Below are 16,005 nucleotides of genomic sequence, written 5' to 3' on the forward strand. Positions count from 1 at the left end.
TTTTTTTTTCCCTTTGTCCAGAACATTTGTAGTTGAAGCACACTTGCCACCTTTTAAAAGCAAGCTCTGCTGCATTCTAGAGCTCTTGACATATCCTACTTGACCTGGAAAGTCAGTTTCTTTGCTAACGGGAGAGACAAGAGATTTTTAACATGAAGAGGATCCTCTCAATCCCTCTCTGCTTTGGAGTTCTAAGTTTGTTATCTGTGATGATCTTGGTAGCGTTGGTTGATGGACGGCCATATCTTACCCAAGGTAAGTGTACATGAATCTAAAATTCTACTGGTGGGGAACAAATCTTCATCTTATTTGTGTAGATTTGGCTTTTCTGCCATGATAGCTATAATTTTTCAAGACATTGTTGTTAGGTGCTCTGGAGTGCCTGGTCCTGCACCATCCTCACAATCATTTCTCTGTTTGAGTCCATTGTTGGAGCCACTGTGTAAATCCATCTTGTTGAGAGTCTTCCTCTTTTTTGTTGACCCTCTACCTTACCAAGGATGATGTCCTTCTCCAGGTACTGGTTCGTTCTGATAACCTGTCCCTTTAATGGTTACTGTTATGAATTAAATGTAATCTGTGGTGCTGTTCTTCTCACGTAAATTACACCAAATTAATTTTCACCGACATTGTACGAAATTTATTTCAGCTACACTTTTTTTTCTACACATGGGACGCTTATTTCTCATGACCACTCCATGACCAAAGACAGGAAATGTATAAATAGTAATAGAGTCACATAATCTGTGCATATTTCAAAAGTTTGTATTGGGGAAAGGAGTAGGATATTTTTACTCTGTGGGATTATTTGTAAATCAGTTATGAAAGGAGAGAGGCTCCAAAAAAATGTAACAAGGCAGAAACTTGCATTTGCAGAGATTTGAGGATAGTAATGAATGATAAAATACCTTAAGGAGGATGATGCTAACACTCATTTTATGCACTGATAATATTTATTAGAGTTCTAACCTATTACGTGACTCATGTGAAATGAAATACTTTCATCTATGGCATCTACAAATATGTGCCATAATCAATTGGGTGAAAATAAGTTTCTGCTCTGATCACATTGTAACCTTTATTGAACTTCTCTAAATTTTTCCATGCATTCTACCATGGAAACAGCTCTTCATCTGAGAATCAGTAGAATTCAATTTAGTGCTGACTCATAAACTGCTTAATATTAGGCATGCAACTTCACTTCACAGAAAGCTCTATACATTTCTTCATACTTTAAGAAGAGCAGGTTAAAATAATGTTGCCTAATACCCTTTACAGCTTGAAATTCTGGAATTTGCTTTCATCTCTCTGGAAGAGGGAGACATTGTTTTATTTGTCTTCTACAAGGGCAGCCAAGACAGAAAGGAATGCATTTTGTTTACATGACACTGGATTGAGAAAAGGGACCAAGTTTCCCACTTTTGGGTCTAGTTCCACTTTACTAGACCATGTTGCCTCAAATATCAGTACAGTAAAACCTGTGGAAGCTGGAACCTGTGTAAGGCAGAAACCTGTTAGAGAAGGAAAACGGAAAATTTTTTTCTCTAATAGTGATAGAAAAGTGGTTAAGTCTGCACCCTGTCGAAGGTGGAAAACTTGAGATGGAAAAACGAGGCAGTCCTGTTGAGTTCTGGCTCTCACAGGTTTCACTGTGACAGTATATTTAGCAGTGACAGCCCCTTCTTGTGATTCCCTGAATTGTGCTTAGGACAATGGCAGATGTGATTTTAAAAGTCAACGGAAACTACAATAGTTTCTTTGGCATTGCAAATAATACTGCAAAAATACTTGTTATTTATTTACAAGAATTTTCCCACTGAAAAGCAAGTTGTCTCAGAGACCTAAATAGAAATCGGGGAATAAGGTGCTGGATTTTATCCGTGACACTCACATTTTGTCTTTTTCTGGCCAAATCATTGTATTTGGTAGACCTCCATTGCTCTGTAAAATAATAAGATTTTCTATGTTCCCACCACAATGTAAATGTGTAAGAAAAAAAGTGGTCATTTGTTGAGGACGTCCCCAAATTAGGATATATTAGTGAGTGGTAATGGTGACTTCTCATTTACTGTGTATAGGAAATAAAGAAAAATCCAACTCTACAGCATTTTGCTAGATTACAATTAGATAGCCTATATCACTGGCAGCAGAGCGGAAATGTTTCTCCCTGAGTACCCTTTCAATTTCAGCTTCATTATATGTCAATGAGAAAGATTAATTTATAAGGTTATTTTCTGATCTTAACTGTCCACAATTACAGTGAGTCTTTCTCCATGAACACATCTTTTTTCAAACAACCAAATATTTAACTTGCTTGACATATTTTTTTTTTTCAAGCCAGCATTTGTATGGAGACATAGATTATAAACTTGGAGTCACCACTCTTCTCTATCAGGGCACTAATAGGTAGTAGATACTGTCCAAGACAAATGGCACACAACTGCCAGCTTTCATTTGGCTGGAGTCATAAAAAAAAGCTTGCTTCAATGGATAAGCCTAAAACTAGACAAATTGCTTACCACAAATGGTAGAAGAAAGAACATCACGAACAGGAAGGCTATGAAAAATTTATTTTATGGTATATTATCCTTTGGGGAGGGGGGCTTCCAGGTTTCCTTCTCATAAAAACTCTTTTCACACCCAATAAAAAGCTTCACATTTGTATGAAAAGCAAGGGGGTCAACTAAGTTTTTAAGGTTCAATAACTCAAGGTTTAATGAATCAGGGTGTCTTCTGTCTTTTCTGTATATTTGCAAAAGCAGCCACTCTCCCAGGTCTGATAGCTTCCTTGTCATTTGTGCCAAAGTTATATTTATACTCAGGTATTTTCATATTTAAATATTTCCCTTATCAATATTCATTCCCTGTTCAAAGAAAAGTATTAAAAGTACATGCATTTTTTCCTTTTAAAACTATGTTAGTTTCTGTTTTAAAACAAAAAGCTAAACAAGAAACAAAAGCCTTATTTTCTACTATTTTTTTTTTAGCCAGTATCTTACTTAACTTTAGAAATGAAAAATATACTGTTATAAAAAAAAAATAATAATATCCTGAAATTTTATTTTCTCCAGAGGTTTCTGTAAAAGATGGTTGTTTTAAATGGTGATAGTCAATTAGACAAGTATAACCTCTGGAAACAAAACTGATAAAGAAATTAAAGTACATTAATTCTTGCCTTAGAAAATATTCCATTTAAACATGCAGAGAACTGGACTGTGAATTTACCAAATAAAAGCTTCAAATCTACTTTCCTGGTTATCGTCACATAACTATGTAAATTCTCTAAATCGAAGGCAATGAATCTTCTTCTCTTATCACAGCTCTCCTTCTGAAAAGAGTTGTCATTATTATCTGGCGATAAAATGAACCTTATTTATTTATTTTTTTGGATTAAAATGTTTTGAAAGCTTATCATTTGACATTTTAATGAACAACTATAATAAAAATCCTGTAATGCATCATCACATCTTTCTCTTAAACTATCCCTGAGGGTCATTGTACAATTGATGTCAAGCAAAAGTTCCATTTGCTATTTTATTAACATTTCAGCTATTAGAAAGAATTTTACAGATAATTTCTATGAAGCAAAGAAAGCTGGAGAACTGAGCAATAATTAAGTGACTGTGGTCAAGGCAGAAAACGTTGATGCGGTCACGGCTTCCCCTTACCCATTTTCCTTTTCAGCAAGACTTTCTTTCCTTTAACCATTTAATTGAGTTTATCTATTGATGTTGTGTAGATGTAGGGGAAAACAAATGATTTGAAGAGAGAATCTTGTTAAGTTTATAAGCCTTCCTCCAGCTGAAACCACACTCTTCTCACTCCCAAACAACTTTACTAGTCTCGCTTCTGCCCACACTGTGACATTTGCTATGAGGAGACAAACAGAAGGAAGAAAGTCGTATGGAAATTCTGTCATAAAAGGTAGTTTTTTTCAGGCCACCTCACAAAAGTTCATTTTATTTATAACATACTAATTATTGTTTCAATTACATCATTTGTTGATTGAGCGCCAGCTGAGTCTTCATGTTTTACAGTTTGAATAATGTCTGTTGACCCAATTTCTACTCCAGAAGGGAAATTTGGGTGATATTTCTGCTTCGATAATGCTGAGAGAGTTGGCCACTCTGAGTGATGAGGTAAACTGACCAAGGTCAAAGCTGTCCATATGGAACACATAGACAGGAGTCCAGCTCTCCTACAGTCTCCTCGAGTGCTTTAAAGGCAATTCTCAGACCACAAATTTGCTCATATTTAAACATAAAAGTATCATAAAATTCCAAAATCAAATGCTATTTATTTTTTATTAAAAAACAAACAAGTAAAACTTTTGATTTGTATTTCTTAAATTAAATGCAATAGTAGAAAATTTCAAAAACACCAATTAAGAAGGAAGTAAAATTCACCACCCGGAAGTAATCAGAGATAACACTTTAGGGTCTAACCTAAGCACCTAAGCCTGTTCTCCATCTCTTTCTTTCTTTCCCTGAGTTTTCATAACATTCAATGATTTTTTAAAAAGTCCCTCTCTTTGGATCACAGTTATCTACACGCATTTCATTGGTGAATATACACACCGATAAACCAAAAACCCATTGCCGTTGAGTCGATTCCGACTCATAGCCACCGTGTAGGACACTAGAACTGTCCCATACAGTTTCCAAGTAGCGCCTGGTGGATTCTAATTGCTGACCATTTGGTTAGCAGCCGTACCTCTTAACCACTATACGCATTGCTAAAAAAAAAATTGCTAGTTGCCTGTAAAACCTATCTTATCGGAAACACTTTCAGTGGCATAGACTGAAAATGGATGTTTGCAATCATTACAGAAAATGAACTGTTTCCAGATAAAGATGATACAAATCATGAAGACCTACTGCTGGCACTACCGAATAGAAATTTCGATATCCAAAGATATTCCAACATGGGTGAGTTAGGAATAAAGCAATCCTGGAAAGAATATCAGTGTCTATTCTGTCTTATGACATAAACCCCAAACCCAAACCCACTGACGTTGAGTCGGTTTCAACTCGTAGTGATCCTATGACCAACACTTCCAAAACTGTAACTAATATTAAAAAAAATATATAGCAACTCTTTTACATATCTGCCATTGAAGGCTTAAGTGTTTTCCTTGTTTCACGCTACAAGCAAGGAAATAACATAAAAATGTTAAAAGCCTATTTCATTCAATTACAGGATCTGAACGGGAATGGTAAGTGTTTAGTTAAAAAAATAAAAGTTACCTTTATATTTTCTCTCATCTCTGCAACTTCCCACTGGTAAAACTAACATTTCATTTTACCAAATGCTTTGAGAGTATTATGTGCACAGGTTTCCGTTAGATACTTCATAATTTAACAGCAGTTGTGTAGTTTTTAAGCTACTACCTTTTTCAATCAAATTCTTTCAATTCGGGAAATGATTGGAGGAGAGATTATGAATGGGAAATTTAGGTGACACAACTTGAGATTTTTTTCTCCTTTGAATAATAGGAGAATATGATTTATAATTATGCACGACTGTTCTCTAAGAAAGAGATTTTCTCAGAAACAGTGCAAATCTAACCTTTCAGAAAATGTTACAGTATGACATTGCAGGACCCTCCCAGGGAGCATCTGAGCTCTTCTAAAAAAAAGTATACATTTTTTTAGGACTAAGTACTGCTTAAAATAATACCTTATTAAATACTTCTATACATTAATTTAGTCATAACACCTTACTAAATCCGATCTGCTTCTGAAAAGTCACAGCCTTGAAAACCCCAAGAAGCACAGTTCTGCTCTGACACACATGGAGTCGCCATGAATCAAAATTGACTCAATGGCCATAGGTTTGGCTTTTGGTTTTTAAATACTTCAAAAAATGAAATGTTTTAAATTAATCAGTAATGGATTCTCAATGAATAAAATAAAGTTATAAAGGAATAAAACATTCATACTTAAATTGTAAAACCCAAAGAGTTGCTTTTAACATTTTGAGGAATTCCCTTCTTGACTGAATTATCGAGATACGTAATTGTGTCCTATTTTTTTTCATTTAATATTATTTCATGACTATTTCCCCAATGTCATAAAAATAGTTTATTGCTAAGTAATAGTCCGTGTGAGAACCATGGTCTGCTTCTGAAAGCTTTGTGCTTATTGCTGGAAATTAGGCATTTTCTCATGACATGATTGCATTTCAATATTATAGGCATTGAAAATAATACTTGGGAGTTTTCTATCGGGAATAGGGGAGCTCTGGTGGTCCAGTGGTTAAGTGTTAGGCTGCTAACCAAAAGGTCAGCAGTTCAAACCCACCAGCCACTCCTTAGAAACCCTAGGGTGCGGTTCCACTCTGTCCTATAGGGTTTCTATGAGTTGAAATAGGCTCGGCGGCAGCAGGTTTATTAGAAATGGGTAGGTGATCTCAAGTCATGTGAAAAAGATCTTTGCACTTCACATAAAATCCTAAATGTGTGTCCTGAAATGAATTGAGTATTACTTGTAATGTACATTTTTCATATGACAAATATGTCTTGCAGATATAGAACTGGCTCGCAAACTGGAAGAACTTAACCAGGTAAGAGTGTGAAATACTTCGATGCTCAAATTTAATAATAATCAAAAGAAGATTTCTTCTGACAGAATGTTTTCTTTTTAAATATTAATACTAAAATGTAAAACTTTTATTCCTGCTTAAAAAAAAAAGGGTGAAGTAATTCACTACAGTAAACCAATGAAGTTATACCACAAAAACAAACTGTGACCAAAGTGGTCATAGGGTACCCTGTTTGGAAATCTGGATTGTAGTCCCAGCTGTCCAACTACCTAACTATGATACATTGGGCAAGTCTTAAAATTCCCTAAACCTAAATCTCCTTAGCTGTGAAGTGGGATGTTTTAACTAGATTGGTGGTTTTCAAAAGTTATTGTTTTTAAACAGTGGAAATCTTTTGCCCAAGACAAAATTTTATGTGATTCCAGGAAATGAAACACAAAACTGAAGCCTTTCTCCTTGATGTAGCTGTTTTGGAGGTCCTGAAGTACTACTCTCTTGACCTCACCCATCTTTCTACAAACTTCTTGGTTGTTTGGGAAAGAGAATTTTCATGATTCTGCTCTGAGCAACTAGGACATGGTGACATGCAGTCCCCCAGTCTGAATCTTTCTGGTAGAGTTAGGTCCTCAGGATTTGGGCAGTTAGAGAGCGTGTTAAAAATTAACATGGGTTGATTTCAGGGTGGAAACTCTAGAGCTTCAAAATACTTCTCCTTTCCTGCTAGAAAGGACAAAGAATTCAGGAAATTCAAGCATTCACATAGTTCTGTGGAGCTTCTTGAAAAGAACTGCTCATTGTAGGTGACAAAATCAAGTCCAGCAACACAGGCTAAGTTTACAGGAATCCCATTAATGAATACCCAGGCTAGACTTCCTTCCGCATAAACTTGTTTCTTCCAGATTTCCTGCTGAGTCATGAACCTTTCCCAGCCTGTCTCCAAATGCAAGCTTCCTTTTTTCTACTTGTTTCTTTTTTCTGTCCTTTGTTTACTCTTCCTTTTTTTTCTTCTTTCTTCCTTCTTTTCATCTTTGCTTCATTCCTTCCTTCCTTTCATCTTTCCTTTTCTTCAATAGAGAACAGCATGGTTATTATTAAAGACTAATTAATTATCATATTTGATTTTCACAGCTAGAAAAGCTAAAACAACAGCTCATGGAGGCAAAGGCAGCTGAGATGTTCTATGCTATAGATGGTCTATCCTCTTCCCATCGTAACAAGTGAGGTAAGCTTTTATTTCTAAGTTTAAAACTGATTTCTAAAGGATTACTTTTACAATTGTTTCTGAGAGGGAAGAGAATAAATTGCTCTTTCTTAATCCTATGATGTTGATAAAGATCAGGACTCACGTTTTTAAAAAGCTTCCAAAGAAAGTGTTCTCATAGGAATGTATCTAAGCTTTGCCATATTTACAACAGTGCGTAGTAAGGTTACAGTTTTCTGCTATAAAAGATATTGGTCCTTATTTTTTAAAACTCTGGACCATCCTGGTTATTTTTGATTAGACTCTGGAGCTGGCAGGATCACAAATAGAAATCAATTTTGAAGTCAATTCAGTATTTTTGAACATCATCACTGGAGGAAGAAGAATCTTTCATTGCTGTTACACTTGTTTTCAAGTTTTGATTTATAATATTTAATTTTAGAAAGATAAGTCTTTTAGGATATATTCTGAGGAAAAAAGTCAACAAAATTTGCTGTAGCATTAGATGAGGGATGTGAAACAAAGGCAGATGTCAAAGATGATTCCAACGTTTTGAGTCTGAGCAACTAGAAAATTATGGCAATTTCTATTTATTGAGCTGAGGATAGCTGCAGGAACAGAAAGTGTGATAATGGAGAAGAGCTAGAATAAGGATTTATTGGACCTTTCTTTAGTCAGTATAGTCTAGGTTATGATGTATTAGGAGTCCTGGTTGCACAGTGATTAAGAGCTCAGCTGCTAACCAAAATGTCAGCAGTTCGAATCCACCAGCCACTCCTTGGAAACCCTATGGGGCAGTTCTACTCTGTCCTATAGAATCACTATGAGTTGGAATTGACTCAACAGCAACGGGTTTTTTAGTATGATGTACTAACAATTTTAATCCAAATCTCAGAGGCTAAATATAATAAAGTTCAAATGCAAAATGCAATGTAATTCACGTAACTCCCCTCTGTCTCGTAGCTATCTCATCTGGAACATTGTTTATCTTGACTGCCTGCAAGGTTGCCAAAGCAGAGGAAAGGAATAGAGGAGGCATCCCAGCTCTTACCTACCTCAGTCCAGGAGTGACACAGATCACTTCTATTTAAGTCATTGGCCAGAATTAGTTATTAGGACTGACATCAACATGTTGGCAAGGCAGGCTGGTAAATGTATGGAATACATATAATACATAGGGACCACTGTCTGTACCACGGTCAATCCCTTGGTATCTTCTTAAACACAGACTATACTCAACTCAATTCATTTAAAAAACAAACAAACAAACAAAAACCCCAGTGCTTTTGAGTCTATTCTGACTTCTATAGCGACCCTATAGGACAGAGTAGAACTGCCCCATAGAGCTTCCAAGGAACGGAGCGGCTGGTGGATTCAAACTGCCAACCTTTTAGTTAGCAGCCAAGCTCTTAACCACTGCACCACCCCAGATTCCTTCCAGGGGCTGCATCCTGTACAAAGAACAGGCTCTCCAGGAGGTGCATATTAGTCTTCATCAAATCCAGTGTGGCTCCTTCTTCATTCACAGACCTGTTAACTAAACTGACAAGTTATCTAACCCACACGAGTCCAATAATGGCAGTAGAACAGGGACAGGATGACCACAATAAATAATCCCTTCACAGGAGTGACAAAACATCTGGATTGCTGGTCCCCAGCAGCTCTGAAATCTCTCTGTATGGGTATTGTGAAGGTCTACAACTCTGGGGTTGGGAAAATGTTCTTGGTTAGGGCCTGGTTCTGCTTTCTAGGAGAAGTTCTTCTCCATTGTGATATGTCTCCCCTAGCTCCAGCCATTGTGAGGTTCTTGCTTGTCAATTATTATCTCTGGACACATCTTATGTGCTACCTGGGGAATATTCCCTTCTTGTGTAATGCACAGCTTTTACAGGTCTCTTCTTACTCTTGCAAGATTGGAGGCCAAAGCTTATTTTGTCTTGAAGTGTTAAAGACTTTTTTATTGTATTGTTCATAGTTTCTTTGGCAATGACATTCTTTCAAAAATTTAGAAAAGTTCTCAACTATTTGCTACATACAAAGTTGTTGTTGTTACTGTTGTTTTAACAATTTTAATTATTTTGCATTATCATCCCCAACTTAATGGCAGCTGCCTTGAAGGTATCTGTGACGTATCGTAAAGGCCACATACTGAATCTGATTTTTGCCCTGAATCCTTTATTCCAAGTGATGTTCCTCTGTCATTTAAAGCCATTTTAAATATAATTTTGTAGTGTCTGGGATCTCAAAGCAGTTAGCTTTTTCAACATTTCATGACTCTGTATCTTTGAGCTCTTTTTGTTCCCTTTTGATTTCTCTTTGCAAAGACATCAGATCCTTCCTGAGTTTATAGATTTCTTATAATACCTTGCCAAATCCAAGAGAAACCTAAACATACTCTCAATTTTCCAACCTTTTCTTCTAGAAGTTCAAAAGATACATGATCTGAATTCCAAGCTGTTGCAAACGCCAGTTTTACCAAATGTATTGCCATTTTATAACATGGCTCTTCATTTTTCCAGCCTGTGATATCAGTTTGTCTGCCATAAACCTGTTGCTGAGACTATGCCACATCTTAGGTTCTTCTTAAAGTAGCGCCCCACTTCATATTGCCAAATTATACATTGGGAAAAACTAGGCAAAGTATATTAGTTTAATAACCTCAAAATCTCAGTGGTTAATTCATTATTTTATCTTTTGTTTACATGAAGCCTCATGCATGTTGGTCAATCCTCTACTTTGTGCCTACAGCATTTGGAACACATGGCCTCTAATGTCATCATGGTAGGGTCAGAGAGGGTTGGACTAGATAAACCTTCTCTTAACTTCCAGAACTAGCCACATGTCTCAATCTAAATAGGTGGGGGCTGGGAAATGTAGAGAAGCACAAGGAATAGTTAGAGAGACCTATCCCTACCATAGACATCTTGAGCTTGTTGTACGGTGTATAACAAAATCTTTGCAGTAGAAATTTAAGTAGACCATTGGATATATTAATAATATATTTATATGTATTTAGAGTTTAAGAAAGCAGCCCAGATGGGAGATAAAAATTTGATAGTTATCAGCATATCAATAGTGTTGGACATTGTGATTAGACCATTTAGGGTGTGACTCACTATAAAAGAGAGGAGATCGAAAATATGAGGCCCAGGACACTGCACAGTTTAGAGAATGAACAGATGAGGGAGAACCAGAAAGGCTGAGTAGGAGTGTGCACCAAAGTAGGAAGAGACAAAGAAAGAGATGCCTCAGAAGCCAGGTGAAAAACTGTTTCCAGGAGGACGGAATTCTATTTTTTCTAAAACTGTGTTGTTGTTAGGTGCTTTCAAGTTGATTTTGACTCATAGTAGCCCCATGTGACAAAGTAGAACTGCTCCATAGGGTTTTCTAGGTTGTAAACTTCATGGAAGCATATCACCAGGTCTTTTTCTAGAGGTGCCACTGGATGAGTTCCAACTGTTAACATTTAGGTTAGCAGCCAAACGTTTAACTGGTTACACCACCAGGTCTCCTCAGTTCCCATCAACCAGGTCCAAAAAGTTCTCCAAGGTCTATTTTTTGCATACTTCATTGAGTTGCTCATGTGGAGTAAGTCTTGGTTATGAGTAGGTTTATATTTCTCTGCCAGAATGAGATATTCAAAGAGCCTGATCATCCGAAGGAACACAAAGGTCTGTGATGATGGCTTTCCAAAGCAGCCTTTGCGGAGAAGAATGGATTAGTGGCACCAAGCTCCTCAATTGAATATCTGAGAATGGACGTCTGCTTTCCTAGGTTTGCACATGGTTTTGATGAAGGGAAGTTGTAGCTCTTGTAGAAATATCATGACACTGTGTGTCTATTTTGATGAGCGTGGGAGTTCAGTTTATAAAGTGTACAGAGTTAGGGATAGACTTCAAACAGACAGGCTTTAGTCATTTATTTCAATGAGTGACTTAATTGTACAATGAGGTTTTCATTGTACATCTAACTAATCGATAGTGAATCAAAGGCCCATCTTTGAGATCTTAGTTTTATAAGCCAGATTGAAGGAGATTAAAGAAATTTGTGATTAGATAGATGTACTACTGTGAGTCAAATGATTAATTGGGAAAAACCTACAGAGCACTTAAAAGCATTTGTTGATGCATTTGAGGATTAAAATGCTTTCAATTCCAGAACCGGCTTGGTTTGTGTGGAGTATAATTTTGACATCAAAATGTGAAGATTCAATGTGATACATAGTGAAGTTACTTAAATATCATTTGGTGGACTCCAAAGTGGCCTTAAACTCTCTGCCCCCCCTTTTCACCCAACAAACAGAAGCACATTTATCTCTACCTTTTACTTATGTGACTTCCCTTTTTGGATCTTAGTTACATCAATTGTAAAGCAGAGGGATCAATTTAAAATGAGTGTGTATTTCCTGAATGGCAGTACATGCATTATAATGTAGAACAGTGATGTCCAATAGAACTTCCTGCAATGATGCAACTATTCTAAGCACTCAGCTGCTAACTGGAAGTTAGATGGTTTAACCCACCAGCTGCTCCATGGGAGAAAGTTGAGGCAGTCTGCTTCCATAAAGATTTACACTCTTAGAAAACGTATGGGGTAGTTCTACTCTGTCCTATAAGGTAGCTATGAATCAAAATCAACTGGAAGGCAATGGGTTTGGTTTTTGGTTTATTACAGGCTATTCAGCACTTAATATGTGGATAATACAATGAAGATGCTGAATTTTTAATTTAATTTTAATTAATTTATATTTAAAGGTCCACATGTGGCTAAGGACTGCCACGTTGAACACCCGTTTTACAAAACTCTCAGGCTCGTACATACATAAACTATTTTATTCAAATGTAACATTTAATTAAATATCCTTCTAATAAAGAATTTGTTTTCTTTTCTTCTTTAGCCTGCTTTCGGAAATACCGTGTCTAAAGCTTTTTCTCTGGGTTAAAAAAAGAACACTAGAAAAATATACGTGTCTATTTTACTGCTTAAATACTGTGGCTATTTCAAGCATAAAGAAACTGTGGCATTTACTCTGCATATGATTTTTATTACCTTACTAAGTCGTTTCTAAGTGAGTTACAATGTGCTTACGCTTTATGTCCTGAATAACGACAAATCAATTGCACTCTTCAAAGGCATGGGGCTATCGAAATGGCCGTGTAGAGCCAAATTGGGAGTATTATATCTGTTCTATGCTTTCTGTAAATTCATTCTCTCCATATCTTTGGTCCTGAGATGACTATGTTATTGAGCTCTCAATTAAAATACTTTAAAAAGCATTTTGGAGGGCTAAAATAAATTATCTTGTCTTTATGTGGAAACTATGTCATCATTGTCTTTTTTTTTTTCTTCTTCTTCTTATGATTTCCATCCCTTTTTTGCTAGTTTAGGCAATTGTCAGGAAACCACAACTCACTGAGTACATTATTAACAAACATAAATGTGTCATTTATTGAACCCTTGGAGAAGAGTGCTAGATGGTCAGAGAGAAAATGTGTAAGAAAACTTGCTTATAGAAAAATTTTGTCTTTTGGGTTCTAAATTTTTATCACTGTCTCTTCCATAACATCAGACACTATTTGATACTCTCATCTTGTAAGAGGCTAGGCACTGTGTGCTAAAAACAGTAAGAAATGGCACAAAACACAAACTCATTGCATTTCCCTTGATTAGTTTTAAAAAATATATATTTTATTGTGATTTTAGAAGAAAATTACATAACAAATTGGGTTCTCATTTAACAATTTCTATATACATTATTCAGTGATATTCACCACTTTTCACAATGTGTCAGCATTCTCATTATTTCCATTCTGGTTGTTCTGTTTCCATGAATCTAGCTTCCTTGTCCCCCCTTACCTTCTCATCTTTTGTCTAGGGTAAATATTGATTGTCAGGTCTCATTTAGATGATTGTTTAGAGAAGCACAGTGCTCACGGGTGCTATTATTTATTTTATGACTCGCTCTGTCTTTTGGCTGATGGGTGACCACTGGGAGAGGTTTGAGTTTCAAGTTTAAAGAGTATTCCAGGGCAATAGTCTTGGGGATTCCACTAGTCTCTACTGGTCCAGTAAGTATGGCCTTTTTTTAGGAATTTGAGTTTTGTTCTACATTTTTCTCTTGTTCTACCCAGAACCATCCATTGTGTCCCTGTTTGGAAGAGTTTGTAGTGGTAGCCGGGTACCATCTTGTTCTTCTGGTCTCAAGATAGGTAAAACTGGGTTCATGTAGAATATTAGTCCCGTGAACTAGTTTCTTCCTTGAGTCTTCGGTTTCCTTCATTTTCTTTTTCACCAGACATGTAGAGATCAATGGTTGTATCTTAGATGACTGCTCGCGAGCTTTTCAGACCCCAGATGCTACTCACTAGAATGTAGATCATTATCTTTATGAGCTGTATTATGCTAATTGTCGAGTTGCCCCCCAAGGCTATAGTCCTAAGCCCTGAAACCCAACAACCCAACCCCACGAGGTGTTTGGTTATCCCTGATTAGTTTTTGTTTCACATCTATATATCAAACTACTCTTGTTTATGTCTGAACAAGCTTATTTATTCAATTCTAAGACCAAGAGTTTAATCTGAGTTTTCTTGCTACCTATGCTGGCATAAAAGATTGTCAATGTAATTTTATAATTAAAAAACATTAATGACTAGTACAATAAATGATAGCTGGCCAGATGAGTGTACACACATTCCCTTATGTTACAATATGGGGGAAATGGAGTTTTTTCTATGTAATATTAATTGTGTAGTACTTATTGATAAAACTATCTCATAAGATAAATAAATGATGCTGTTTAAAGTAAAAATAAATAAAAATAAAAAACATACAAAATGGTATTATGCCTGAAGTGCTATGTATGTACTTGCTTGGGAACCTCACACACACATAAGGATTAGTTGTACACATAATGCCTGAAGATTTCCTATGTGTCTGAAATAGTTGCAAACACAAACATAATGTTACTGTAAAGAAAGGCAAGAACGCCTGCTTTCATCATCTCTTGTTTATTAACTTTGGAGCAGTGTGAACAATACTCAAGCATTTCGAGCCTTTAGGTATAAGGGGTACTGCCATTCCAAACAAGTTTTGGACAGTTCTTCTTTTTACAAGATTCCAGTAAATTATTTTTTAATAATTTGCTTTCATAGATTTAATTTCCAAAAGCTACGTGTAGACTAAGGGTACAATTTACCAAACTTTTTGTGAGTAAATTTTAAGATGATACAGTCAAGAAGTAACGTTCCCTCATGAGAAGTTAAATTGATACCAGAACTCAGAAGTCCATATTCAGAGTTAGCTCTATGAAGCTCCACACAGGAACAAAGATTAAAAAAAAAAAAAAGTAATATATTATTTTGGAACTAAATATTATAGTTCTTTAATGACTTCCAGTTACTCACACTCTATAATTAACTGATTCTGAGATATATAGCTCAACACCCATTAACTTTTTCTGTTCCCTTCAATTCTGCCTGAGAACCTCCGTAACCTAGGGGAAAGGTCCTTCAAATTACTGGCTTCTCAAAACATTATAGCAGGATTTAGTCATATACAATGCAATAGACAATTAAATGAGATGAATAGTCATATTCTCAATAGAAATTATGTCTTATTTTACTGCAATGTTAACAGAATGCCCTATTTTAAACTAGCATATTGCTGACTCATTTTCTACTCTGTATAAAGTAGTGGTTAAAATTAAAATATGAAATAAAATAGAGTTATAAAAGAATAAATGTTCTAATTTTTCTTGATGGAAATCTTGTGTATATACTCTATTATGAGATAAATGCCTTACAAGAAATCTTGTGTATATATTTTACTATGAGACAAATGCCTTACACAGTAGAATAGAATGTAAATCAATATATTGCAACCCTTTACTTTAATTAAATTGGATGCCATAAGCCTAATTTTGAATTTGAAAAATAAAGAAATCAATTTGTTTAATCCAAATTAAAATCTTTATCAGGAGAACTTTGTAGGCTGGAGTAGGTTTTAATACCTTTGTCAAAGCCTGAAAGGAGCCTTGGTGGCTCAGGGATTAAGCACTTGCCAGCTAACCAAAAGTCGGCAGTTCGAACCCACTAACCACTCCATGGGAGAAAGATGTGACAGTCTGCTTCCATAAAGATTTACAGTCTTGGAAACCCTGTGGGGTAGTTCTCTGTCTTGTAGAGTCACTATGAGTCAGAACTGACTTAACAGCAATTTTTTTTTTTTTAATCAAAGCATGAAGCCATATTGAGTTGGGTTGG

General features: G+C 35.9%; 1 protein-coding gene across 1 annotated transcript; it reads left to right on the forward strand.

Annotated features, from left to right (window-relative positions):
* The first annotated feature begins 152 nt into the window (after window positions 1-152).
* Window positions 153-7,764, forward strand: UTS2B (urotensin 2B). Its single transcript, XM_049875185.1, has 4 exons — window positions 153-255; window positions 4,830-4,928; window positions 6,527-6,564; window positions 7,672-7,764. Exons 1-4 carry the CDS (start codon window positions 153-155, stop codon window positions 7,762-7,764), a joined length of 333 nt encoding a protein of 110 aa, XP_049731142.1.
* Window positions 7,765-16,005: the final 8,241 nt, after the last annotated feature.

The sequence above is a fragment of the Elephas maximus genome, chromosome 1 (genome assembly GCF_024166365.1).
Source record: "Elephas maximus indicus isolate mEleMax1 chromosome 1, mEleMax1 primary haplotype, whole genome shotgun sequence".
Taxonomy (NCBI): Eukaryota; Metazoa; Chordata; class Mammalia; order Proboscidea; family Elephantidae; genus Elephas; species Elephas maximus.

Coding starts and splice junctions, on each gene's coding strand:
- UTS2B (XM_049875185.1), top strand. CDS start 153: ATGAAGAGGATCCTCTCAATCCCTCTCTGCTTTGGAGTTCTAAGTTTG. Junction 256..4,829: donor ACGGCCATATCTTACCCAAG/GTAAGTGTACAT, acceptor CAATCATTACAG/AAAATGAACTGTTTCCAGAT. Junction 4,929..6,526: donor CCAAAGATATTCCAACATGG/GTGAGTTAGGAA, acceptor TATGTCTTGCAG/ATATAGAACTGGCTCGCAAA.